The sequence below is a fragment of the Octopus bimaculoides genome, chromosome 1, assembly GCF_001194135.2.
Source record: "Octopus bimaculoides isolate UCB-OBI-ISO-001 chromosome 1, ASM119413v2, whole genome shotgun sequence".
Taxonomy (NCBI): Eukaryota; Metazoa; Mollusca; class Cephalopoda; order Octopoda; family Octopodidae; genus Octopus; species Octopus bimaculoides.
Window position 1 is genome coordinate 86318450 of NC_068981.1, and position 26670 is coordinate 86345119.

Here is a 26670-nt window from a genome sequence, read left to right on the forward strand (position 1 = left end):
ATGAGGAGATGCTGGAAAATTCCTGGCTTTAAGGGTATTGTGAAAGGCCTGGGTTGGAGGCACAACCTTCCAAGTTCTTTTACTGGGCTCAGAAAAATTTGAAGGACCACTGCAATAAATGTGTGAATCTGAGAGGGGATTATGTTAAATAACATCATAATTAAGTGATCCTTCTGTGTTTTCTTTTACCCAAAGCAAGGAACTTTTCAGCACTCCCTCATAGATGCTGGCATGGTTATATGGTTAAGAAACTTGCTTTGCAACTGCATGGCTTCTAGCTCTGTGCCAACTGCCATGAGAGAAAATTTGGTGGACATAAGCTATGATGATGATGATGTTGATTTTACATACACACACACACACACACACATACACACACACACATTCATGTGTCTGTGTTTTTTCTCTCCACATCACTTGACAAGTGTTGGTTTATTTACATCCCATGACCTTGTGGTTTGGCAAAAGAGTTTGATAGAATGAGTACCAAACTTAAAAAAAAAAAAGTACTTGGGTTGATTTGTTCAACTGAAACATTTCAATACAGTGCCCCAACATGGCCGCAGCCCAATGGCTGAAACAGATAAAAGAAAGATAGCTCTATATTAATCAGTTATTACAATTTAGAATGTAGTTTGTGTCTTACAGTAAAACGTCCTAGAAATTTTGATAAATTGTCATATTTTAGTTAGGTTTGGTTTGATGACTTGTGCTCTTCAGGACTTTACTTTTCATCATGGAATCTGTTTAATGAAGTAAATCTGGACAATATTCGTCTTCCATAAGAAGAAAATCCATCATATGCAGTGTCCTGTTTATTTTTATCTCTTAATGAACTGGCTTTTGTTGTTATAAACTATTACTAAGTCTCCTTAAATCCAAGTGTTGTGGTTTAGTCCCAGGTTATCCCTAATCAGCAGAACTGTAATCAAAGGCATTACAGTAATGGCCATCTCACCTTCTTTTTGCAAAATGGTAGGGTGTTTTTAAAAGAGACATGACTAACATTTCTAGCAAGTTGAAACACTACCTAGAGGCTTCCTCATTGGCTTGTGAATTTCATTTTTAAATTCAGAGCAAATCTAATTTACTAACTCAGGCCAGGCTTTTCTTTCAGCTGTAGTTTGTTGTTCACTCTGTATTAGCCTGCCTATTCTCCCAATAATTGTAAATATAATGGAAATCTAGACTTCAGCTTCAGAAGTGTTGCTCTATTTACTTATTCATAATTAATATATTCAGTCTATCAAAACTGATAACTATAGGTTAGTCAGCTTCAATCTTTTTTGTGTCATCACTTTTTGATCTCTCTCTGTAGTTGGTCTTAGAAAGTTTATAACACAGTACAGCTGCTTTGCTCACATGTGGCCAGACAGACATGTATAAAAAGTAGGTGTTAGCTGAACGAGTAATTTAGGTTGTTTGTTTGAAACTATTTTAACAATAACATAAGTTTTTTTTTTTTAATGCGTTTCACATTTAACTTGCTTATTGCTGTGTAGTTAGGGAGTTTGCTTCCTAGCCACATGGTTTGCAGTTCATTGCATGGCACCTTGGGCAATTGTCTTCTATTACATTCCTGGGCCAACCAAAGCTGTGTGAGTGATTTGTTTGATAGAAACTGAAAGGCGGCGAGCTGGCAGAAACGTTAGTACGCCGGGCGAAATGCTTAGTGGTATTTCGTCTGTCGTTACGTTCTGAGTTCAAATTCCGCCAAGGTCGACTTTACCTTTCATCCTTTCAGGGTCGATAAATTAAGTACCAGTTACGCACTGGGGTCGATATAATCGACTTAACCCCTTTGTCTTGTTCGTCCCCTCTATGTTTAATCAATTTAATCAATCGTCCCCTCTATGTTTAGCTCCTTGTGGGCAATAAAGAAATAAGAAACTGAAAGAAGCCCATTGTAGGTGCAAGCATAGCTGTTTGATTAAGAAGTTTGCTTTACTATCAAGTGGTTTCAGGTTCAGTCCCACTACATGGCACTTTGGGCTATTGTCTTCTACTATAGCCTTGGGCCAACTAATGCCTTGTGAGTGAAATTGGTAGACAGCAGCTACATGGAAGCTCATACATGTATATGTTTGTGCTTGTCTCCCACCCTCCCCACTTGATAGTTGGTATTGGTTTGTTTACATCCCCATCACTTAGCAGTTTAACAAAAGAGGCCTATAGAACAAGTATCACACTTTAAAAATAATACTGGGGTCAATTTGTTCACCTTAACCATTTAAGGTGGTGCCCTAGCATAGCTGCTGTCCAGTGACTGTGTATGTGCTTGTCTCCTTGTCTTGACATTGCACAGTAGTTGTAAACAAACATTACTATCATACAAGCTGCGGTGTTCATTTCTAATCTTCCATAGAAGCATGTTAGGGTTGGTAACAAGAAGGACGTCTGGTTGTAGAAAATCAGCTTCATCAACTTCCACTTGACCCATGCAATCATGGAAAAGTGAGCAGGAATGACTGTGTGGTAAGTAGCTTCCTTACCAACCACATGGTTCTGGGTTCATTCCCACTGCGTGGCACCTTGGGCAAGTGTCTTCTACTATAGTTTTGGGCCGACCAAAGCCTTGTGAATGGATTTGGTAGACGGAAAACTGAAAGAAGCCTGTCGTATATATGTATACATATATATGTGTGTGTGTCTGTGTTTGTTCCCCCAACGTCGCTTGACAACCGATGCTGGTGTGTTTACGTCCCCGTAACTTAGCGGTTCGGCAAAAGAGACCGATAGAATAAGTACTGGGCTTACAAAGAATAAGTCCTTGGGTCGATTTGCTCGACTAAAGGCGGTGCTCCAGCATGGCCACAGTCAAATGACTGAAACAAGTAAAAGAGTATTAAATGATGATGATGAATTTTAGACAACCTTATCTGCATATATCTAACTGTCATTATATAAAGGCAAAATGTATGCATTCATCTGTACTAATGGTTCTCAATCATTTTTTACCCATTGACTCCTTTAATTACTATTTTATTCTGGTGACCCCCTCCATAGCCATTCAATGTCTAAAAACTTGTTTTATAGATAATTCTATCAAAACTCCTATTTTGCTTTTCATACATTAACTTGTGTAGGTTGTACCATGTAAAACAGAGAAAGAAACTGAGCTGTTTCTTGCAATAAATACAGCTAAAGCAAAACTTTTCATGAACCTTTAAAATACTACTGTGGATCCCCAGTTTACTATTTTACTCATGTAGACCCACCAGAATCTTATATGGACTACTAGGGATCATGTGGACCTTGGTTGAGAACCACTGATCTAAACGTATAAGGTTGTCTAAAATTCCATTGTCGAAACATTTAATTACATTAAAGTTTTTTCAATGTCTTACCTTGATTCTTTTTCTGTAGTGGACATTTTTATACATCATTAACTATAATCAGAATTATTATGACTTGCTAAGTTTGAAATGGCCAAAAATAAAGTTTATATAGAGGTGATTTCATAGCCCGTGAATCAAATTTGTTGTTGGTATTTCAGTATGTTTCTGTCTTTGGATAGAACTTGTTATTTTTGAATTGTCTCAGTTAACCTGTCTGTCAAAATAGGTTTCTGGTCATTTGGGAATTTTCACTCTGAAGACCAAGTTCCACAAGTCATATTAGTTCACTCTGCCATTGGATTTGATTATGAAAGCTGGTGAATGTATCAGCTACAATGAATTCCTCTCGCATGGAATTTACTGAAGTTTGCTTTCACCCTTTTGATACCAACTCACCTGAGGCTGCCCCTGGTTCTACGATACATACTTTTTGTTTTAAAGTGATCTAATTGTAAACCTATGGAAATTTCACATTCAAATTATGATCCAAACACCAGTTTAATAATGATAATTATTTTACTAAACTCCTCATTGATTTGAAAAATTACAAATACAAAAGTAGTATATTTCAGTAAAAATATAGCAAAAGGATTAATCAGAATTTACTGAAATATTTTTAAATAACACCATTGTCTATATTTAATAAATTTAAGATTTGAACTTGCTTTCATCTTTTGTACTCATTTTCATTCCCCTAATATCCTTTCATCATTTTGTTTTTTACATAAGCACCTAGTTATACTCTGTAACAGGGTTGGTATTAGGAAGGGCATCCAGCTGTAGAAACCAAGCCAAAACAAACTATGGACCCAGGTGCAGCCCCTTAGCCTTGACAGTTCCTGTTAAGTTGTCCAGCCCATGCCAGCATGGAAAACAGACGTTAAATGTTGCTGCTGCTAATAATGATCCTATGAAGTTATTTGGAATCCTAACATAAATCAATATTCTGTTATATACATCTTAATAAAAATTAGAAGTAGATTTCATGTTTATTGATAAAAGGCAATTGAATAATAGTTATAATTACTAAACACATGATATTACACTAACATCTCAGAATTGATTAATTACTCTATCACGTATATGTTAGATCTGTTATTTCTAAATTAAATTAAATCAATATATGAATTATTTTGTATAAAACATAGATTATATTAACTTTTTCTTTTACATCACTATATAGTAGATAATAGAATTATATTAGTTAATATTTTAGTGTTTTTAACTGATGCAGCTATGTGTGTAATTACTATACTTTATTGACATTCTCTGAGTTTCTACTTAGTCAGTCAGCAGAAAATTAATGCTCTAATGTATCAGACCTAATTTCCAAAAATATTTCTTCAAATAACCCAAGTTTTGTAAGCAGCCTCCAAAGCCTAACACGACACATTGCAAGGCTCCTTGATTTCTTTTATTAACAAGTGTCTTAATTTTTAATTTTATTTACTTTTTCTCACATAATGTGACCGAGGTTGTTTGTAAGCTTTCTTCTTTAAGGTAAAGGCATGTCAGACAAAAATTATTTCCAATCCCACTTCACTAGTATTAATATAAATTTTCAGAATAAATGACTCAGTGCCACACCCTTTAACAGCTTCAGTTTGTGTCCTATTTCTTTTTTCCTTCTGCGTTTTATTGTTGTTGGATATGCTTAGCAAATCTCTGGTGTTGAAATACCCTTGATACAAGGTGCTGTAGTCTGATCGAAGATTAATGGTACATTTTCTTATTAGGTTGCTGCATTTATCCTTGTAATTTTTGTTCTGTCTCTTAGAATAATAATTGTGTGAAGGAAGTTGATTTTTAGGAACCACATACTTGTTGATTCCAATGTGGTGTTTATATTGAAGACAAATTGGAAATAATGCATAAAACTCGTTATACCTCAAGTCTATCCTGATCAGAGGCATTCCAGAATTGACTAGCCTGTCATTTTTTATATCTATAATTACATTTTGAGTGTAAGACAGTAGGATGTGACTTGAGGGAGATTTTGTTGCTATCTCTAGCATATTGAATGACTAATGAGGTTCCTTTATTGACTCATAAATTGTTAGTACTTATAGATGTAATCAGGCCTGGTTATATTTGAATCGTTAGCCAAACATTGTAACTAATACTTAATTTAGTATTAACTTATAATGCAAGGAGTATTAAAAAGCTGACTATAAAAATCATGCAGTGAAGAAAAAACAGTTTTAATCAATGACTAATTGAATTCTTTTGACAACCAGTGGGCAAAACTGGTTTTAATCTTGTGATTTCACCAGCAAAACAAAAATTTCACCATACTGGCCAAAGTAGTGATGGGAGAATTGCTTTGTAAGTGTATGAAATTGTACACTGGCTGGAATAGAAATGAATGGATTGTCAGCTCCACTTATAAAACTCTTATCATAAGTTATTTCATAGGCATTTATATACATATGGCTCCTTAACTCCAATTGATAAGCAATGGATAAGCTTTCATATTATCAAACATCTACACATTTGTGGCAAAAGGGAAGGAAGTGTTTTGATCTAAGCCAATATATATATATATATATATATATATATATATATATATATATATGCACTTATACCTTCATGTATATACACATACTCACACATATTTATAAGTTCATCATCATTTGATGGTTGTTTTCCATGGGTTGGATGGTTTGGCAGGAGCTGACCAGTTGAAGAGTTGCAGCAGGCTCTATTTGTCTGTTTTGGCATGCTCTCTATGGCTGGATGCACTTTCTAACATCAACCACTTTACAATGTGTACTGGGTGCTTTTTATGTGGTACCAGCACAGGTGCTTTTTTACACGACACCAATATAGGTGCTGTTTACATGGTACCAGCACAGGTGCTTGTATATGGCACCAGTCCAGGTACTTTTTATGACACATTAGCACCAGTGGGGTTGCCAAGTAATTTGCATGTCAAAGACCACTTAACTGAGACCTGGAGTGGAACCGAAGGAAGTGACTGTGTGCCAGGTGAGAAGTTAGAGTATAATAGAGGGACAAAGATAGTTGTCATACTATAGGGGAGAAACTTGGCTAGCCTAATAGGACAAGGGAGGAGAAAGTTAGAGAGAGAAAGAAAGAAATAGGTGGTGTTGGAGATGTATTGGGGCATGCCCACAGGGAACAGTAGAGTGTGTGGTAGGTATCTAAGGGCATGAAGAGTATGTGGACAGACACATGAGGGAGAATGGAGGGGCTTGCCATGGGTGGTGAGATGGAGGGATGTTAGGAAGATGGGTTGTGGAGGAGTTTTAAGAGAAGAGAAATTTTGTGTGTGTGAGAGAGAGAAAGAGAGAGGGGGGAACAACCATAATGTTACTTAGCTTGTGTTTTATATATATATTTTTGTGTATATATAAAAGGATAAAGGGTAAAGACCCCCATCAGTCATGAATGACCATGGGATTGCACCTAGAAAGTTCCCCCTCCTAGACAAAAGTCAGAATTCATTTTAGTGGATGCCTTTCTGCACAGCAGCAGCACCATCCCAGACGTTCTAGCAATACTCCTTGATAAAGTTTCACCTAAACCCTGCACTGTCAACTTTTGGTAGGGCTGAACTGTCTTCTGGCCTTGAAGAGGAGAGTCAGTTACTGAGATATGATCCTTGCTATTGTTAAGGATGTACTTCCAACCACCTACCTCTATGGAACTGGTAATGATCCTTCCACAGGTTCACTTATGAAAACTTTGTTTTCTCTAAGTTATCAGATTTGATTGTCTTTTCTGGGCCATCAGAAAGTGCACACAACTCATTGGCCAAATCCAAGGACCTCATCAGACCATTAGATTGGTAGTCGTGATGGATGGTGTGTACAAAATGCAGGAACATAATCAACACAGGCTGATGACCCATGACTGCTGGGAATTCCTTATTCACAGGGTTGGTTCCAGGCCTCAATCCCTATCATAGGAGGTGGTTTAAGGGAGACACACCCACTGATACCTAACAATTGGCAGTGATTATGGGGCCCTTACTGAAAGTAGTTCATGATTGAGAGAAAAGTAATGATGTTCTCTTAATGAGTCTCACATTTTTACTCTAGAAAGAGAAAAATTGGCATATTCCCATTGGAGGATGCTTTCAAGATCTTTGTGGAATCCTGCAGGTTTGAATGTGGTGTCCTGGTTGTAAATGGATGATACATGGTTAGACAGTATTGGTTTCCAATTTTGGCACAAGGCCAGCAAGTTTAGAGGAGGAGCTCAGTCAATTACATCATCTCCAGTGCCCAACTGGTACTCTTTTTATCAACCTTGAAAAGGATAAAAGGCAAAGTTGACCTTGGTGCAATTTAAACTCAATGTAAAGATGAATGAAATGCTGCTAAGCATTTTGCCCAGTGTGCTAACAATTCTGTCAGTTTACCATTTTACAATAAGATAATATTAACTCTTTTGATACCAACCGAGCAGAAACTGCTTCTCACTCTGTAGTTCAAATGTCTTGTTTTCAAAAAAGTTCTGAATTAAAATCTTCCACCAAACCTTAATCACAATTCATGTTCCTAACACTAGCTTAATGATAACTAAGTTGTTTTACTAAATTCTTTGTTATATTTAAAATTACTAAATTCTTTGTTATATTTAAAATTAACTGAAAGAAACATGGAGCATCTCAACAGAAATATGGTAACAAAAAGGTTAAGGAAGAATGAAGGATAGATAGTGCCTTGTATTTACACACACAAAGGCTTCTGCACAGATTCCATTTACTACAAGATATTGGTCAGCCCAAGGTTATAATAGAAGACATATGTATCTAAGTGTGTGTGTTTCTGTGTGTGATCTCACAAACACGCACATATAGGTTGATAAGTGCCATACACAAAACCCTTGACCTTTGTACCATTTTACAAATGCTGTCAATTATTATAATAATAACGCAAAGAGGGGCAGGGAAGACTGTTGGGTGTTATATCTGTTGTTGTTGGCTTAGGTACTGTATGTTTCAGGCTCACAAACTGGACTGAAAAGAGAGGGGTTTGTGTGAAAATAAAGGATCTACAGCAGACAGTGTTATCAGAACTGCATGAATTCTCACAATCTCAATGAAGAGTGTTACCATAATCCTTTGGTTGTGAACAGTTGACAGTTACATTCTCTAGTTACTGTTTCGCCCTTTAGCATTTAAACCAGCTATATCTGGCCAAAATATTCTACGTGTTTTATGCTGAAGCTAGCTAAATTCAGTCTCTCACACCTACCCTACTATGTTAATCTAGAAATAAACAATCACATCTTCAAAATTTCAAAGCTACAAGATAATATATGATTAAATTTTAAAAATGCGAGCAAGCATGGCAGTGTGGTAAGAAGCTTGCTTCCCAACCACTTGGTTCTGGGTTCAGTCCCACTGTGTGGCACCTTGAGCAAGTGTCTTCTACTATACCCTCATTTCAGCCAAAGTGGATTTGGTAGACAAAAACTGAAAGAAGCCTGTCGCATATATATATATAGGCATGACTGTGTAGTAAGAAGCTTCTTTCCCAACCACATGGTTCCAGGTTCAGTCCCACTGTGTGGTATCTTGGGAAAGTTTCTTCTACTGTAGCCTCAGGCCGACCAAAGCCTTGTGAGTGGATTAGTAGGTGAAAACTGAAAGAAGCTCGTCACACACATATATATGTATATGTATATATTTATGTGTGTCTGTGTTTGTCCCCATAATCTAGCAGCTTGGCAAAAGAGGCTGATAGAATAAGTACTAGGCTTACAAAGAGTAAGTCCTGGGGTTGATTTTTTTGACTAAAATCCTTTAAGGTGGTGCTACCATCATGGCTGCAGTCAAATGACTGAATCAAGTAAAAGAATGAAAAAATAAACATCACTCTTGATAAAGTAATCTGAATGCTAAAGAGTTAAACAAGATGATAGTAAATATATATGCGTGTGTTAAATTTAGGTTGTTATATGAATACTGGTGGAGGGGGTGATTCAATACTAAAAGTAGATTTTAGATTTATTATAAAATTCATTTAAGCTGGTATTTAAAGTTTCACCTGATGGTATATTAAAACTGGTTACATAAGCTGTCAGGTGGAACTTAGTCACAGGCAAAAGGAATTTTGGGTGTGTGTGTGTGTATGGTATGTGTATAGATATGTATGTGTATGTTACCTTCAAACTGAAAGCTTATTATATATAAAAACTAATTTTAATTAATATTTTGTCGGCTGCTTATCTGGCTTGAATGAAAACCAGAGTAACATAGCTACTTGTCTGAATTTTTGATAGGGTGTTTGATTAGTAAACCGTTAAATAATATCATCTTAGACATACAGTGAAAGTGACCAAACTACTTATGTAATTGGCTACCAGTTCATTGCTGAGTCACTATTTTTGGTTACCCATGTTAAAGCCTTGCTATTGTTATTTAGGCTGATAATTGATTTTGATAATATGGAGTGTCTTTTTACTTTGAAATGTTCAGAGGGAAAAAAACAACTTTCTTTTTTCTTTTTTGCTAATTTGAGTAATCTGATAATCTGAATTTATTTATTTATTTTTTTTTGACTTAGAGTAAAGGTTATATTAGATTTTTGACAAAACTATCAAAAAGTTAATATTCTGAAAAATGAAGTGCAAAAATACCTTTGTGGTTCAGCACCGACCAAAGCCTTGTGAGTGGATTTTGTAGATAGAAACTGAAAGAAGTCTATTGTGTATGTGTGTGTAGCTATGTGTGTATATCTCTCTCTGTTTGTCCCCATTACTTGACAACTGGTGTTGGTTTGTTTATGTCCCCATAACAGTAGTTCAACAAAAGAGACTGATAGAATAAGCACCAGGCTTAGAAATACTGTACTTAGAAGTACCGGAGTTGATTTGTTTGACTAAACCCTTCCCTTCCAGTGTGGTACTCTAGCATGGCCCTGGTCCAATGACTGAAACAGCTCTTTAACTCTCAAACTGCAACTACTAAAGAAAAAAAGAAATATAACTATGAGATCTTCAGCATCTTTTATATTCATCTGTTTTATCTGTTATATTGACTTTCTTCTCTAGTGTCTCTCCATTGTGAATTGTATAACTAATAGTTTTGTTGGAGCAATAGTTCTTTAATGTCAGTGTTGCTTTCCCGACCTTTTTTGGGGTGTTGTGAATTCAAAAGGGTGCAATAAATGTCAAGGTGGCACTGGGTGTTTAGAGAGTTTTTGAGTTTAATTAGTAATACATATTTACACTAAGTACAAATGTTACAGTTAACCCCTTTTCTTATATAATTGTGTTGAAATATACTGCCTTTGGTTCAGTTAAATTTTAGAATAATGAAGAATTTATCAATATGACTTTGTCATTGTTATGCTGGTATTTGGAATGTGAATTGATATGGAATTTTAATGGGAGGTTTTAATTTATCAGGTTGAGTGAAAGGTAAGCAATGTTTTGAACTATGAAGAATTTGTACCAGATTTTTGCAGAGTTTTGAATTTTTTTTAAACATTTAAAAAAAAATTGTCTGATAATACAGACATAGACTTTCCCAAATGCATCAATAAATTAACTGATATTTTTTTTACCATTGTTACAATAATTTGAAATGGAACTGTCAAAGCGCAATATTCGAGCAGTTTTGCTATTCAATTTCAAAAAAGGACATAAAGTAGCTAAAACTGCTTGTGATATGAATGAAACATCTGGTGAGGAAATGATCAGTGAGTGGTCAACTCAAAAATGGTTTAAATGATTTTGTAGTGGAGACCTGAGCCTTGAAGATCATGAGCATAGTGGACACCCATCTGTCATTGATGACCGTCATTGAGAAAGATCCATGTAAAACCACTTGAGAACTGGCAAAAGTACTTCAAGTTAGCCAGAAAACTGCCTGTGACTATTTGCATATGATCAGGAAATCAAAAATGCTTGACAAATGGGTTCCATACAATTTGAATGAAAATCAGAAAATGTGCAGATATGAAATTTGTTCCTCACTTCTTTTCCGTAACCAGACCAATCCATTTGTCGATTGTATTGTAACTTGCGATGAAAAGTGGATTCTGTACAATAATAAAAAACATTCTTCGCAGTGGTTGGACCAAAATGAAGCACCGTAAACCTTCCTTAAACCTAAACTCTTCAAAAGAAGGTTATGGTGACTGTTTGGTGGTGTACCGTCCCTCTCTGTCATCATCATCATCATCGTTTACTGTCTGCTTTCCATGCTAGCATGGGTTGGACAATTTGACTGGGGACTGGCGAACCAGATGGCTGCACCAGGCTCCAATCTGATCTAGCAGAGTTTCTACCAGATGCCCTTCTTAATGCCAACCACTCTGAGAGTGTAGTAGGTGCTTTTACATGCCACCGGCACGAGGGCCAGTCAGGCAGTACTGGCAACGGCCATGTTCAAATGGTGTTTTTTATGTGACACCGGCACAAGTGCCAGTAAGGCGATGCTGGTAACGATCATGCTCAAATGGTGCTTTTTACGTGCCATTGGCACGGAAGCCAGACAGCTGCTCTGGCAATGATCACGCACAGATGGTGCTGTTAGCACTCTACTGGCACAGGTGCCAATCATTGAATTTAGTTCGATTTTGATTTCACTTACCTCAACAGGTCTTCACAAGCAGAGTTTGGTGTCCAATGAAGGAAAGATTGGCACAAGTGCCAGTCGTTGAATTTGGTTTCAATTTCGATTTCACTTGCCTCAACAGGTCTTCGCAAGCAGAGTTTAGTGTCCAGTGAAGGAAAGGTATGCATAAGTGGGCTGGCTACACCCCTGGCAAAGGCCATGAGTCTTCTCAAGCACAGCATATTTCCAAAGGTCTCAGTCACTTGTCATTGCCTCGGTAAGGCCCAATGTTTGAAGGTCGTGCTTCACCACCTCATCCCAGGTCTTCCTGGGTCTACCTCTTCCACAGGTTCTCTCAACCACTAGGGTGTGGCACATTTTCATACAGCTATCTTCATCCATTCTCGCCACATGACCATACCAGCGCAGTCATCTCTCTTGCACACCACATCTGATGCTTCTTAGGGCCAACTTTTCTCTCAAGGTACTTACACTCTGTCGAGTATGCACACTGACATTATACATCCATCGGAGCATACTGGCTTCATTCCTTGCGAGCTTACGCATGTCCTCAGCAGTCACAGCCCATGTTTCTCTGCCATGAAGCATGGCTGTTCGTACACATGCGTCATACAGTCTGCCTTTTACTCTGAGTGAGAGGCCCTTTGTCACCAGGCTATTCTTATTCTAGCAGCTACACTTTCAGTGCACCCTCCCCTGCTACTGACTTGGTCACCTAGGTAACAGAAGCTATCAACTACTTCTAGTTTTTCTCCTTGGAATGTGGCAGAAGTTGTTCTCTGCACATTTTCAGTGTTTATTGCTCCTGAGCATCTGCCACATACAAAAACTATCTTCTTAGTTAGCCTTCCTTTGATATTGCTGCACCTCTGTATATTTCTGCATCCATGTGCATGCATTGTCCTCCAGTGCCAAAACTTATGGTCACCAAAGCTGGTTTACTGTCCAGTCAACTGTGCCAAACATAAGCATCCAACAGCAGCACATTATCATTTCATTCTGTGTCAAAATATGGATAATAAAACCCTGTGCAAAATTAACCTCTATTTGTTTAAAAAGTAATTGTTTTTAACTGCAAAATGTAGGAAGAAGCATTTGTAAAATACCATCCAATAAAAGGGGTTGTTGAACTACAAAAGATTGAGAACCACTGTGTTAAATTTGTGTCTATGCATTTTAATATTTAATGCCTTTATTTGCCAGTCCCTTTGCTAACTTATTAGATTGTTTACTAAGTATATAACATCCTTTGTTGCCACCTGTTGAAATTGCTTAAACAAGATTATGCAGTGCCAATACTTCCAGAATAGATATCAGCCTCCCTTCAACAGACATTATTCATCCATCATATTACACTCAGTTTAGTTTTTCTTTCATTCTGCTGCTGTTCTTCATTGTCCATATTTCACTTCCATATAATATGATATTTATGACATGTATTATCAATGTTTCCTAATGTGAAAGAATTCTTTTCTATATAAAAAAACAATTCTAACTGGGCAGTGTATATGTATATCACATATTTTATTATTATTATTACTATTATTCATTGATTATATAAATATACAAAATTTTTTTTCTTATCATAAACATAAGAAAAGATAATATTAAGTACATTTTATTTTGTATATTGAGTACTTTTGTTTCATATATATTTTATTTTAAAAAAAGCAAATAAAATTTATTCGATTATCTGTGTTTTCAAGTTCTGTGATGCTTGGTGAGAAAGTAGAACTTTGCAGTATTTAGGTTTGTTTAATTTGGTTTAGAGTTCAAATACTGTCCAACATGACCATTTATTCTGTTATTTGTAATAAAATAGTGTTGATACAAAGTACTTAAGCTATTCCTAAGAAACTTCAGTCTTATAGATAAGATGGTGCAAGATTCAGATTGTGTTACGTAGATATTTACAATTCCATAACAACCTGAAAGAAAAAGTGTTAAAAATGTTATATTATTATTTCACACTGAGCAAAATGCTTGGCAATATTTTGTTCGTCTTTACATTCCAAGTTCAAATTCCACCAAGGTCACCTTTGCCTTTCATTATTTCAAGGTTAATAAAATCGACTTACCCCTCCCTCTGAAATTGCTGGCCTTATGCCAAAAATGGAAATCATCATTATTATTATTATTATTTAAAAATCTGTTTCTTGAAAGTAATCTGGGTTTGGATTTGGTAGATAGAAACTGAAGGAAGCTCTTCATGTATATATATATATCTTCTTAATATATAAAATCCGTTGTGTCTGTCTGTTTGTGTGCTTATAACTCAAGTATTGTTCATCTGATCGTGCTGAAATTTTAAAGATGGATTCATGAGAGAGTGAGGCATTCCATAATCTAAAAAGACTTTCAAAATTGTTAGTTTCAAAGTGAGAATCACTATTTTTGTAATCTTTTTGTCCTGTTTGTTCCGCCATTAAAATCAACCAGTTGCTCAGACAGCCGGCACATACCATTTCGCTAGCAACAAGGGGGAGTACAGGATGACAGTCAGCCAAAACTGTCGCTATGCTGTCTCTCTTATGACGTCCAATTCCACTTGTAGTTGTATATATATTATGTTAAGATTCGTTATCAATCAATTGTCCTTATTGAGAAGAAACAGTCAAAAGTAACCACCGCCTACAATCACCAAACATCTCCACTACTTAACACCATCCAAGTTAACCCTCTTCACCTTTACAGCTGACATGGAAAACTACTAATTAAGCAAAAAGAAAAAATTGATTGCTATTAAATGCGTAAAATTTTGGGGTTAATAATATTAATCCTTAGTTACAGTTTCTTATTCAAACTACATGATAGGCAAAATTGTCGGATTAAAACAGTAGGGTGTTTGGAGGGAGATTTGGCTGCTGTTTCTACCAGGTCTAGCTACCATGTAGGGGTCTCCTTCATTGGCTTATACATACATACATACATACATACATAAAATCGAAATAAAATACTTAAAGCAACAGGCGTCAAATACAAAAGCCAAGGTCTATGCAGTGTGATGGGCCAAAATAATTTCCAACTTACCTAATGTGAGCCCAGAGCAATCTCTTACACTATTTCAGTATTACATCTCTATTGTACTGTCATATATACCATATGCATTCCAAAACCGAGTTAAAGATTTTGATGTATGGGGTATCAAAAGATTCAGTACTATTTCGGCTACAAATTAAACTTAATTTCCTTTCACATATTTGCATTTAAAAAATTTAACAATCTTTTCCATAAATCAACTATCGTAAACATTTTATACACTGACATCACATTTTCTATATGTGTGTGTACCTTAAAAGACATCAATCATCACAACACACACCTTCACTCAGTTACTCTCTGTTTCTCACCCTCTTTCTCTCACACATACACACGCGCACGCACACGTCCATTTCATATAGACATACATTCATCTTTCACTTTCTCTTCTTTCAATTTCTGCTCTCTTCAAATACATTTTTATGGATACAACTGCTTACAAAAATAGGGATTAATGTATAATTTCTTTCTATGTTCATAATTTTTTGTTTACAATATAGGAAAAAAATATGCCACCAAAGAAAAGACGTAATCTCTCCAGAAACAAGTATAAAGCAAGGAGGATTGTAGAAAACCGAAGGCGAGAGTCTGAAGAGAGAAGCGAGATGAGATCTTCTCAAGATCAGCAAATGCATGTTGCAGCACTTAATACTGGATCATTAATCAATGTTTTAATGATTAGACAGAGGTCCAATAGAATAGCTCTCAGAAACAGACTGTGTACAAATTCATTCTTCACAAGTCCTGAAGCTGTTTTTAAATATGATCCATCCCATTCTTATAAAAATGATAACTCTGTCCAAACTGGTGTGCTAAACACAAACTGTCGTTTCTGTAGAGCTTTAAGATAACAAAGGAATAAATGATTATCTGATGAACTTCATTAGCTTACAACTGTTTCTGCTATAAGATGCAGTGGACTCATAGTTGAGCATCTTAGTAACACCTTATAGTTTCATTGAAGCCTTGAATATGAAGTTCAATTTATTTATGTAATTTATATATATATATGTGTGTGTGTGTGTGTGTGTGTGTGTGTGTATATAATTATTAATTAATAAATTACTGACAAAAGAGCAGAAGTTACAGAATCACTTTAATTAGCTAACAGCTGTTTCTGTAACTGGGTTGAGTGCCACAGTGCAACATCTTATAACGTCCTCAGCGCTGTTAGAATGAAGTGTTGCTTCAGTGCAGGAAACATTTAAATATATAGTTGGCTACATTAAGGCACATATGATACATTTAGTAGGTGTGAGGATATGACCCACTCATTTAATCCTTTAGTATTCCGATAATTCATTTATATTGTTTTGAATCAATTATGCATTATTTTGCTGCTTCAAGATTTTGATATGATTTTCTTGAGATTGACATTGTAGGGTAGGTGTGAGAGGCCAGATTTGGCCAGTTTAAACATAAAACAGGTTGAATATTTGTGCCAGATATGGCCAGTTTAAATGCTAAGGGGTTAAATTGATGTATAACTATACTGAATTCTAACAACTATTTATTGGGTATTGCTATGGCAAAGCAGAATCATAAAACGTATGTTTTTTTTTCTCTCCTGTTGTCTCCTTCTTTCTTTCACTCCATTTCCTTTTCACTTTTTAACTCTAAACATTAATCTAAATGCCTCTCCCATTACAAAAATACTCCACTAATTTATAATTCTAAGTTAAATTATCTGTACATATTTTATTTGATATAGGACCAGGGATTTTGTAAAACATGTTTCTGAGGGGAAAAAAAGTATAATCAATAACAGCTGTTGCATCTTTAAACATTAACCCAATTCACCAAAGACACAATTGTATTATTCTTCTTATCAATCTTCACTCTGTCTAAATCTATAATTTTTAAACTATTTATTCTGTTTACACTTTTTTTTTTGCATATGCAAGTGTGTGTGCATGGTAATCTTAGGAAAATGGTTCTGCTAAAAACTTATTAAGTAAAAACTATATGTTGAGAGTAATTTTGATGTGAAATAAGAAACTAAGAATAAATTAAATGGAAAATTATATTAGGTAGTTAAAATGAATAACTAATTTGGTGTCATTTTATGTAAGATATATCTTGTCTGATAGAGGACAACCTTCTTGATGTTTACAATGTTGAATATTTACAAGACATATTACTTTGCTGTTTTACAACTATCTATTTATTATCCATTATATTTTGGCCTTTGGTAAGATAGAGGAAGCAGATTTAAAATTTTTGTTTAGCATGGGTTAGCGCTACCCAAACAGACCTTTGATATGAAGATAGCCAAATAACTAAACATGATCGAATAATAAATCTATTGTTCTTGATAAGCTATGTCTCCTCCCATGATGAACTGTAATAGGTGGAGTATTGCAATCTTGACATATTGTTTTCTGTCCACTGTCCCATCCCTTTCTATAAGCTTGTAGATTCTATTAGTGGCCACAGTAAATCAGAGAAGACAAATTCAGTCAGAGTGTGTGAGTTGCCATTCCTCTTCACATATCACAGTTACTGGACATTCATCCACAATGTTTGTGGCTAATGAGACTATTTTTGTTACAGCTATAATTTTGTTACTGGCATCATTGTCATCATGATTTTACACATTTCCATGATGGTGTAAGTGGGATGGTTCATACTGTTAGTTTCTATTTGGAGTTACTGTTCTCTTAGGTGAGTTACACCACCTTTTACTCATACAGCTCATTTTTGGACTGTTTCCTATTGCTGGGTGACTTCCTAATGTCAATCGCTTTATAGAGTTACTAGGTGCATTTTATTGTGGTACAAACACTTGAAGGATTTCCATCCTCAGTAAAACTGAAGAGTCCTTTCTGCATTGTTTCCACTCATTCAAGGTAAGATGGGAGTAATGAGAATGAAAGGGAGAGAGAGTGATCAGTAGTAGTAAAGATGGGTGATGATAAAAGACAGAGTGAATGATGATAGGAAGAGTAATGGCAAAAGAGAGATAGAGAGAGAGAGTGATGGATATCTATTATGAATTATAGAAGAGGGAGTATTGTGAGTGACTGTTAACAAGAAGGGTGTGGTAGGAAGGGATTGAATGCACATGGATCCAGTGTCATCCCTTTTTACTAAAGCAGAGAAGATAGGTTGGCACAATAATCGGAGACAGATTGGGTAATAGATGAGATGGTAATGAAGAGAAGGGGTGAGTGGTGCACTAAAAATAGGTGAAGGTAAAAAAGTGATATCATCATCACCTTCATTTTAACGTTCGTTTTTCTATGTCTGCATGGGTCAGATTTTAACAATGAATGATATGAGAAGGATTAATGGAAGAGAGAGAGTGAGAGATTAAAGGCTAACAAAACAAAAAAAAGAAGGGTGACAGTAGGTAGATTGTATATGGACAGGTCCAGTACTATTCCCTCATTACACATATAGTGTGATGGATGATTGGAGACAATAATAGGAGAGGTGAGTGAACTTTTGTTCTGAAAAACATTAATAACCTCTGGTCACTCTCAAAAGAAATCTACTGTAAGCAGCAGTTTGGTGCCATTAAATGGGCATGATCTTTGTGTACACAACTCCAGTGATCTAACTCCCTGGTCCAATAAAGCTTGTTCTTTTGAAAACTTTTTCAATACCACACGTTTATACTCATGAATAGCCATGCCAAGACACTTCAAGACTTAGGCAGCAGTGTGTAGCAATAAAGCTGTAATGGATATTATTATGAACACTTTTAATGATTTAATTGCTGGATACTTCAGGCAGAACATTACGATTACCATTACAGATAAGACTGTTTTCCAATTAATCAATGTTTGATATTCTTACAAGGTCTTCCATCAGTGAAGCAGTTATTTTAAACATTCTTTCCTTTCCCTCCGGAAAGGATTTTGCCTAGTATTGCATCATGCATGTGTTAAGCAAGATCATTGAAAATACAACACACCAGTTCTTATTTTGTCTATGAATTAATTGACATTATCTAAGCTAGTTTCCTGTTGTTGAGGGCTAAAATATACCTAAGACATATCAGCATTCCCTGACATACATAATATCGAAATCAAATGTTATTAATTGTATGGCTCACCTTAGTATTCTCAAAGATATAGCCTTTAGGAGTTCAACATCAAGCACAACGGAGTTGATTAGACATGTGCTATCCATATTTAGTATAGCAATGACCATGACTTTTATCCTTTTATCTCAGTCTACACCAACGATTGATATGATCTCAGATCTCTTGTATGAAGTCCACATGTCAAGTAACATTTTCCACCTGCAATTGTTCTAACATATTTTATATGTGGGTTGGAGGGCCCATTTGTAACAATTCTTCTTTAGTACATAGGTAACCTTAATCAAACTCAGTGAATGCACAATTTCAAGACTCGTTAATGAAGATGAAAAATTTTACAATTGTCTCAGACAAGTTTTGATACAAAGACCTAAATTCATTTGGTTTTGACCAATTTCTTCTTATTCATTTTAGTCTCACACACCACATATTGTGACACTAATGCAATGTAACAAATGCAGCACAGTCACTGATATAACGAAACAATTATACAACTTGTACACCACTACATGACAACACAACACAACATGCACACAGCAGCACAATGCTTGCACAGTATTTATGCAGCGCAGCTGTCATACAATGCAATACACTCAATATATAGAAAGATATACATAATATATACATGAATACATATATATGAGTGAAGGTGCATGGCTTAGTGGCTAGGGTATTCAGCTTATGATCATAAGATCATGAGTTCAATTTCCAGCAACACATTGTGTCCTTGAGCAATACACTTTATTTCACATTGCTCTAGTCCACTCAGATGGCAAAAATGAGTAGTACCTATATTTCAAAGGGCTAGCCTTGTCACACTCTATGTCATGCTGAATCTCCCTAAAGAACTACGTTAAGGGTACACATGTTTGTGGTGTGCTCAACCATTTGCATGTTTATTTCACAAGCAGGCTGTTCCATTGGTCGGATCAACTGGAACCCTTAAGCAACAGAGTGCCAGTACTCAATATTAACTCAGCACAATGCTCATGTGCACACACAAAGCCCCCACCCTCTTCTCTCTCTCTCAGTTCATACATTACATGTGTGACTATTAACTTGACAAGACCCTTGATAAATCTACTAATGTTGTTACAAATATTGGTTTCAGATTTTGGCACAAGGTTAGCAACTTTGGGAGAGGGATTAAATTGATTACATTGACTCCAGTACTCAACTCATACTTATTTTGTTGATCTTGAATGGATGAAAGGTAAATTTAACCTCAGCAAAATTTGAACACAGAATGTAAGATGAAATGCTGCTAAGCATTTTGCCTGGCTTGCTAACAATTCTGCCAGCTCGCCACCTCTTGGATCCTTCCTCTGACGAATGTGTTTCATAAAATTACTTTAACCACTTCATTTATCATCAGTGTATATAGAATATGTTCTTCAGTTCCAGAGTTTTAAATTATTATTCTGGTGGCAATAATGAAGAGCCACCTGGGATTAGTGTATTTTTATAACTGTTTTCCTCTTCTTGCTTTCCTTGTTATTGTTATTTTGTGTCCATTGTGTGTGTGTGTGTATAGTTAGTATGTAGTTCTTTATATTGTTAACATGTCAGTGTTTAACAGTTTGTGTGTTAGTGAGTTTGTAAGAATCTGTTCTTTGGTTATAGCCTGTTAAAAATGAAATTAAGCTTCCAGCAACTTTAGGTGCATTCTGTTGTAACATTTATATTCTAGACGAAATCTTTTTGCTATGTAATTGATTACAACTATTATCTGACACCTGCCTTTGTAAAGTTGACTACTTTAAATTAGTTGATGATAAAAAAAATATTTTTTTTATACACTTATACACTGACATAAGCATGTCTACACACTGACAGCCATCTACTTTGCTATCTCATTAATTGAAGTTACTTCCTCTCAATGAATGTTTCTTGTACACCAGTTTTGTAATGTCTACATCAGACAGATCATGTTCAGTTGTATGTAGTTGCTGAAATATGCAAGTGGCTGCTCTGTTCATTGTATTCACTCCTTGTATCTGAATACTTACCTTTGTGGTGAATAACCACCTCAAATCAGTACGTTACAAGATAGAACATTGAAATAACCCCAACTTATGATCTGCAGTAATCCAGATAGGCAAAATGAGGTACATTTGCAACATTCTTGTCTTAGATGATCCCGGAATGTGTGTCACATATTTCTCTTGTTACTATATTGATAACAACTGGTTGCTGTAAATGTATGCAATGTCAGAAGCAAAGTAATGATACCTGTCCAGTCTATGAATAACTTTTTTTTTTTTGTTAATTACTGTATTTTTAATACATGCAATTCAATTTTTGTTTTCATTTTTGCTAATAATTGTAGAAGTATTTTTTGTTTTTGATTGTTACTTTCTGCTTATTTTCGTAACTTAAGTTAAAGTAACATCTTCAGAAGTTTGTACTTGCATCAAAAGTAAAGCTGTCCCTATCCAGTGAATTTTAATCACTAAAGAATTGAAGTATTTTAGGAGTTCAAGCTACATGAACTGATATATGCCCCCAAATGTATTATAACAAGAAACAGAAACAAGCTTCATTTGTGAAAATCTCTATGAGCACATTTTCAAGAATACATGGTATTGTTTGTAGTTATAGACCCACTTATCGTTATTGATCACAGTTTGCTTGGTCTCTTGCATATGATATTTTCTTTCTTTCTTTTTCCAGCTTTCATTACTGAAATGGGAAAATCACTTGATTTTTATGCCCTGATGAACTTGTTAGTGCTGTAATGAAACTGAAATTCTCAAGCAATCGAGACCATGACTGTACTTGCATATTCCTTCGGATATTTTGGTAATTTATTGTTTTATGTATTTTATGTTTTCAACAAAATCCTAAAAAAATACAAAATACTTTCAAATGTAATCCTGTCAAATGATAAAGTGAAAGGAAATGATATTTCATTGTTACTTAAACAATCTTCATCTATTGTCTCAATCATGTTAATTCATTTGGTTAACTGCAGAAGTATTCCACCATTCTGAAAATTGATTTTATACAGATGTACACAATACTGTTGAAACGAGGGACCTGTAAGCTTAAGAGCAAATTTTTTTAAAAATCTAGATCTCTTGAAAATAACAAAACTCTTAATTTATATTAATATGCTTTAATCCACTTTTACATTTTGTACTGTTATATTTTTATTACAAATTTTTAATGCATATGTTGTTCCTCCTTCAGTTATTGTCATCATCTGGTCAGTTCTGATCAAGCAGATTTATAATCAATTAAAAATATTCCAGTCATGATGACTCTCTTTTTTTGTTTTCTCTGAGACAGTGTATCTAGGACCACGTTATCTAGTCTGCTCATTTTCTTTATGAGAATTTAGAGATATGATTGCTAACAGGTCAAGCAATTGTGTGGCCAACACACTTATTTTAATAATGAGCTAGAGAACAATGAGCTATAAAAGTGTGTTCATCTATGGTAAATACATGTAAAATAAATTACAAGCCTCTTTGCTTCTAATTTAGCTAATTATTATTGTATTGTTTTTTTAAGACTTTATTTTAGCTACTAATGCTACTCATGAAAAGTGATCTTAAAAACACAGTAGTTGATTGTGAGACTTACTATAAGAAGTAGAAGTATATAAATATTTTTAAAGTAATTTGTGTGTGTGTGTGTGTGTGTGTGTGTATATATATATATATATATATATATATATATATATATATATATATAAAATCATTTAATGTCTATCTTTTATGCATGCATAGGTAGGACAGTTGACAGGAGCTGGCCAGGTAGAAGACTACCCCAGGCTACTGTGTCTGTTTTTGGTAGGGGTTTTATGGTTGGATGCCCTTCTTAAAACCAACCACTCTGCAGAGTGGACTCAATGCTTTTTACATAGCACCGGCATAGGCAAGGTTAGTTTTGGCATGATTTTTGCAACTGGATGCCTTTCCAGATATCAACCACTTTACAGTGTGGACTGAATGCTTTTTACATGGCACCAGCACTGGCAGGGTCACTAAGTAAATCACAAGACAAGGAGTTTTGAGAGGGGCAGGGGCATTTGAGGAGGGGAACTTGTGTCAGATGATGAAAGGTTAGTGTGACAGAGACCAAGAGGCAGAAACGGGTTTCTTGCTATAGAGGAGATATGTAAGGAGAGAGAGAGAGAGGGTGGGGGGTACAAGTAAGAAGACAGAAACAGGCATGCTGATGTAAAGGAGCATGTAAGCTGTAATTACTTTAACCCTTTTGCTACCATATTTCTGTTGAAATAGTCTGCTTTGTTTTAATTAATTTTGAAAATAACAAAGAATTTAGCAAAATAGCTTTGTCATTATGAAGCTGGTGTTTGGAACAGAAGTTAACATGAAATTTTGAAGGAACGTTTTAACTAATATCAAGGGCAATTTCAGGTGGAATAGTATCAAAACGGTTGAGATAGATAACTGAATTTTAGACTTGCGTCTAAATTCATTAAGGCATGATTCACAAGTCTCTTTATATAAATTATGAAATTTAGAGAAGTGTTTTTTTTTAATGCCTGCTTTGTAAATCTGATTGAGTCCAACAAGGATTATTATGTAACAATGATGAGTTATTTGTTCAGTGTGTTTATTGAATTAATGAAACAGAGTTAGCAGACTGTATATTTGATTGATGTTAAAGAAACTTATGATTATTAGGAGTTGTGTTTAATCATTACACCGGAGATCTAAACCAGTGATCTAAGATTTATAACTCACTAGATATTCTCAATAGAATCACAAATTGGGGAGTATCTCTCAGCCTGATGTTTACAAATTTGATGTTAGTAATTATGTTGTGTATAATATAATTTAGGTTTTTTTATAATTAGCTTGCCAAACATAAAACAAAATAAACTTATGTTGATGAACTAATTAAAATGATGTTCGATGGAACAAATGCACTATTGTTTGCAAGTAAAATGCTATTTCCAATTTAATTAATATGAATAACAAGCTTTTTAATTGGTTCAAACCATTGTGTGGTTCGCAACATGATAGACTAACAACTGGTCTACAACATTTTGTTTCATTTAGTGTTTACATTGTATTTTAATGTTTTCAGTGTTTATGGGTGTATATTTGAGGTTGATGTATCTGTAAGTAGTAGAGAGGAGGTCTGCTCTGTACAGATTATATAGCCTGATGAAAATGGAGGTGGGGGAGACTTATGAAGGTGATATTTAAATCTTCAACTGGTACCATCATTATGTTACTGATTTTTTTAGGGAAAAAATTATACTGTGTCTGCTGAAAGTAAGGCTATTGTAATATAATGTTGTTACTTGATTATAAGTTGATGAGACTTGACAATATCTTCCTGTTCTTTAATTTATCTAATGATATATATACCAGAATTTGACAGTTTGCTCTCAAGAACTTTCCATATAGAGATGAAAGGTGCAATTTAAACAATATTTCAAGGCCTGGAGTAATTCGCTGTAGTTAAGATTTTAAAATGAAATTATGTTTATGGCGAAAGATTTTTTTAGTCTTTCTAGTAAAAAACATCATTATTTTAGTATGTTTTACTTGCTGACATGGCTTGGACAGTTTGACAGGACTGAAAGGGCTGGAAGACCACATACCAATGTCTCATGTTTGGCATAGATTCTACAGCTGGTTGCTCTTCTTAGCAGCAACCACTTTTCAGAGTACCAGTTACAGTTTTTCATGGCACACATACTGAAGTTTCTTTGCCATCAGTAAGACTAAAGAGCTCTTTGAAATCCTGTGTTGTTGCTGCTCAAATTGATTACCAACCACTTACAGAGTGTACAGCATACTTTTTGTGGCACCAGCACTGTTGGAGTCACTTTGTAACTTGCAAGATAAAAGTGAACCCTTATGATGGATGGCACAGATTTATTGTTGTGAGAGATAGTAGTGGAGGGGACAGTAATGAAGGGGGGGGGGTGAAAGAACCGTCAAGGAGGAGTGTGGTGAAGATGAGATAAAGTGGTTATTTTGATGGAGGTGAGTCAGTCCTCTTGCTATGTCTACATGTTGGCCAGTTTGTTTGGATCCCAAACAGTTCTTGTTGGAGTTTCACAGGTTTATTGTTGAGAGGTGGTGTTAAAGGAGAGACTAGTTAAGGCAGTATTAGAGAAGGGGTAATAGGTAGGTAAGTGAAGGGTAATGTCAAGGGATATTCTATATATTAAGTAGAGGCCTCTAAATTAACTTAAGCTCCTCAAATCATTCAGTAGCAGAAATAGGACATCTGGCAATTGCTGCTCCAACATGTGCTGTCTTAATGTAGACAAACTTGCCTTGAACAATACAAGGATGAATCTGTAGGGATAGCCCTAGTCAATCTAGTGTCATTCTTATTTCTTTATTGCCCACAAGGGGCTAAACATAGAGGGGACAAACAAGGACAGACAAAGGGATTAAGTCGGTTACATCAACCCCAGTGCGTAACTGGTACTTAATTTATCGACCCCGAAAGGATGAAAGGCAAAGTTGACCTCGGCAGAATTTGAACTCTGAACGTAACGGCAGACGAAATACCGCTAAGTATTTCGTCCAGCGTGCTAACGTTTCTGCCAGCTCGCCGCCTTTCTAGAATCTAGTGTCATTCTACAGGACTACTTGCAGTGAGGAAACTAGGTGCAGTTAAATGTTGTACTCAGGATCTTTATAGTAAGATATGAATGGTGAAATGACCAAGACAATCTTAGCCATGATCTACTATCACAGCCTTTGTAAATATATGACCTATTTTGCTTTGTTCCTCTAGACTTTGGACTTCACCATACCCATGATATAGTAGTCTAGAGAGGTTGTTGAAACTTGTATAAGGTGCACAAGTCTCTAGAGAGAAGGGGTTACTATAATGTCCTTTTACATGTTGACCCCAGAAGGTATCCTACATTATATCTATAAAATTTGCTTTCAATAAAACACATTTTATTAGATGAAAACTAATATTTAATATTAAATTTCAGAAACCTCAGATCAGGAATATTAATACTTACCAAGTGAATTAATTTATGTTTGTAGAATATTGAAAGAAACCAAAAAAAGTCAAAATGAGTATGCTTACTGTGGAGGAGTGTGAGCTCCTTGGAGACTCTAAGTATCGCTCGTACATATCGCAAGTAGAAAAGGCTCTGAAATACTTTGAAACAACCAGTGAATGGGCTGATTTAATATCAGCCCTGGGAAAACTCAATAAGGTAAGAGAGTTGTATTTTTTTTCTTTTATAAATGCACAATTGTAGGTGCAGGCATGGCTGTGTGGTAAGAAGCTTGCTTCCCAACCACATGATTCCAGGCTCAGTTCCACTGCATAGCACCTTGGACAAGTGTCTTCTACTATAACCTTGGGCCAACTAAAGCCTTGTGGTAGATGGAAACTGAAAGAAGCCCACCATATGTATACTTATATATATAAAAAGAAGCCCGCAATATATATATATTTATATATATAAAGGAACTGAAAAGTTCCTGGCTCTGGGTAAAAGAAAATACAGGAGGATCAGTTAATTATGATTTTATTCAACATATTCCCCTCTCAGATTCACAAACTTATTGCAGCAATCCTTCAGTTTTTCCAAGCCTTGTAAAAAAAAAAAAACTCAGAATGTTGGGCCTCCAACCAGGCCTTTCGCAATACCCTTAAAGCCAGGAACTTTTCAGCAGTCTCTTGTGTATGTATATATATATATATATATATATATATAT

At 35.4% G+C, this 26670-nt stretch overlaps 1 protein-coding gene and 1 long non-coding RNA gene across 6 annotated transcripts in view; one reads left to right on the forward strand and one right to left on the reverse strand.

Annotated features, from left to right (window-relative positions):
- LOC106884379 (protein dopey-1) overlaps positions 1–26670 on the forward strand; it is a 136711-nt gene that overhangs the window by 18107 nt on the left and 91934 nt on the right. For all 5 annotated transcript variants that reach the window (XM_014935736.2, XM_052967989.1, XM_052967997.1 and 2 more), the window contains exons 2-3: positions 21656–21784; positions 25987–26162. In XM_014935736.2, the coding sequence (XP_014791222.1) occupies positions 26016–26162 (147 nt within the window). In that variant the 5' untranslated portion in view covers positions 21656–21784; positions 25987–26015. The remainder of the gene's footprint in view (positions 1–21655; positions 21785–25986; positions 26163–26670) is intronic.
- LOC128247836 (uncharacterized) lies at positions 13531–19010 on the reverse strand. Its single transcript, XR_008264164.1, has 3 exons — positions 18995–19010; positions 13974–14194; positions 13531–13823 (listed from the first exon to the last, which is right to left on the reverse strand). It is a non-coding gene; the product is annotated as an uncharacterized LOC128247836 (long non-coding RNA).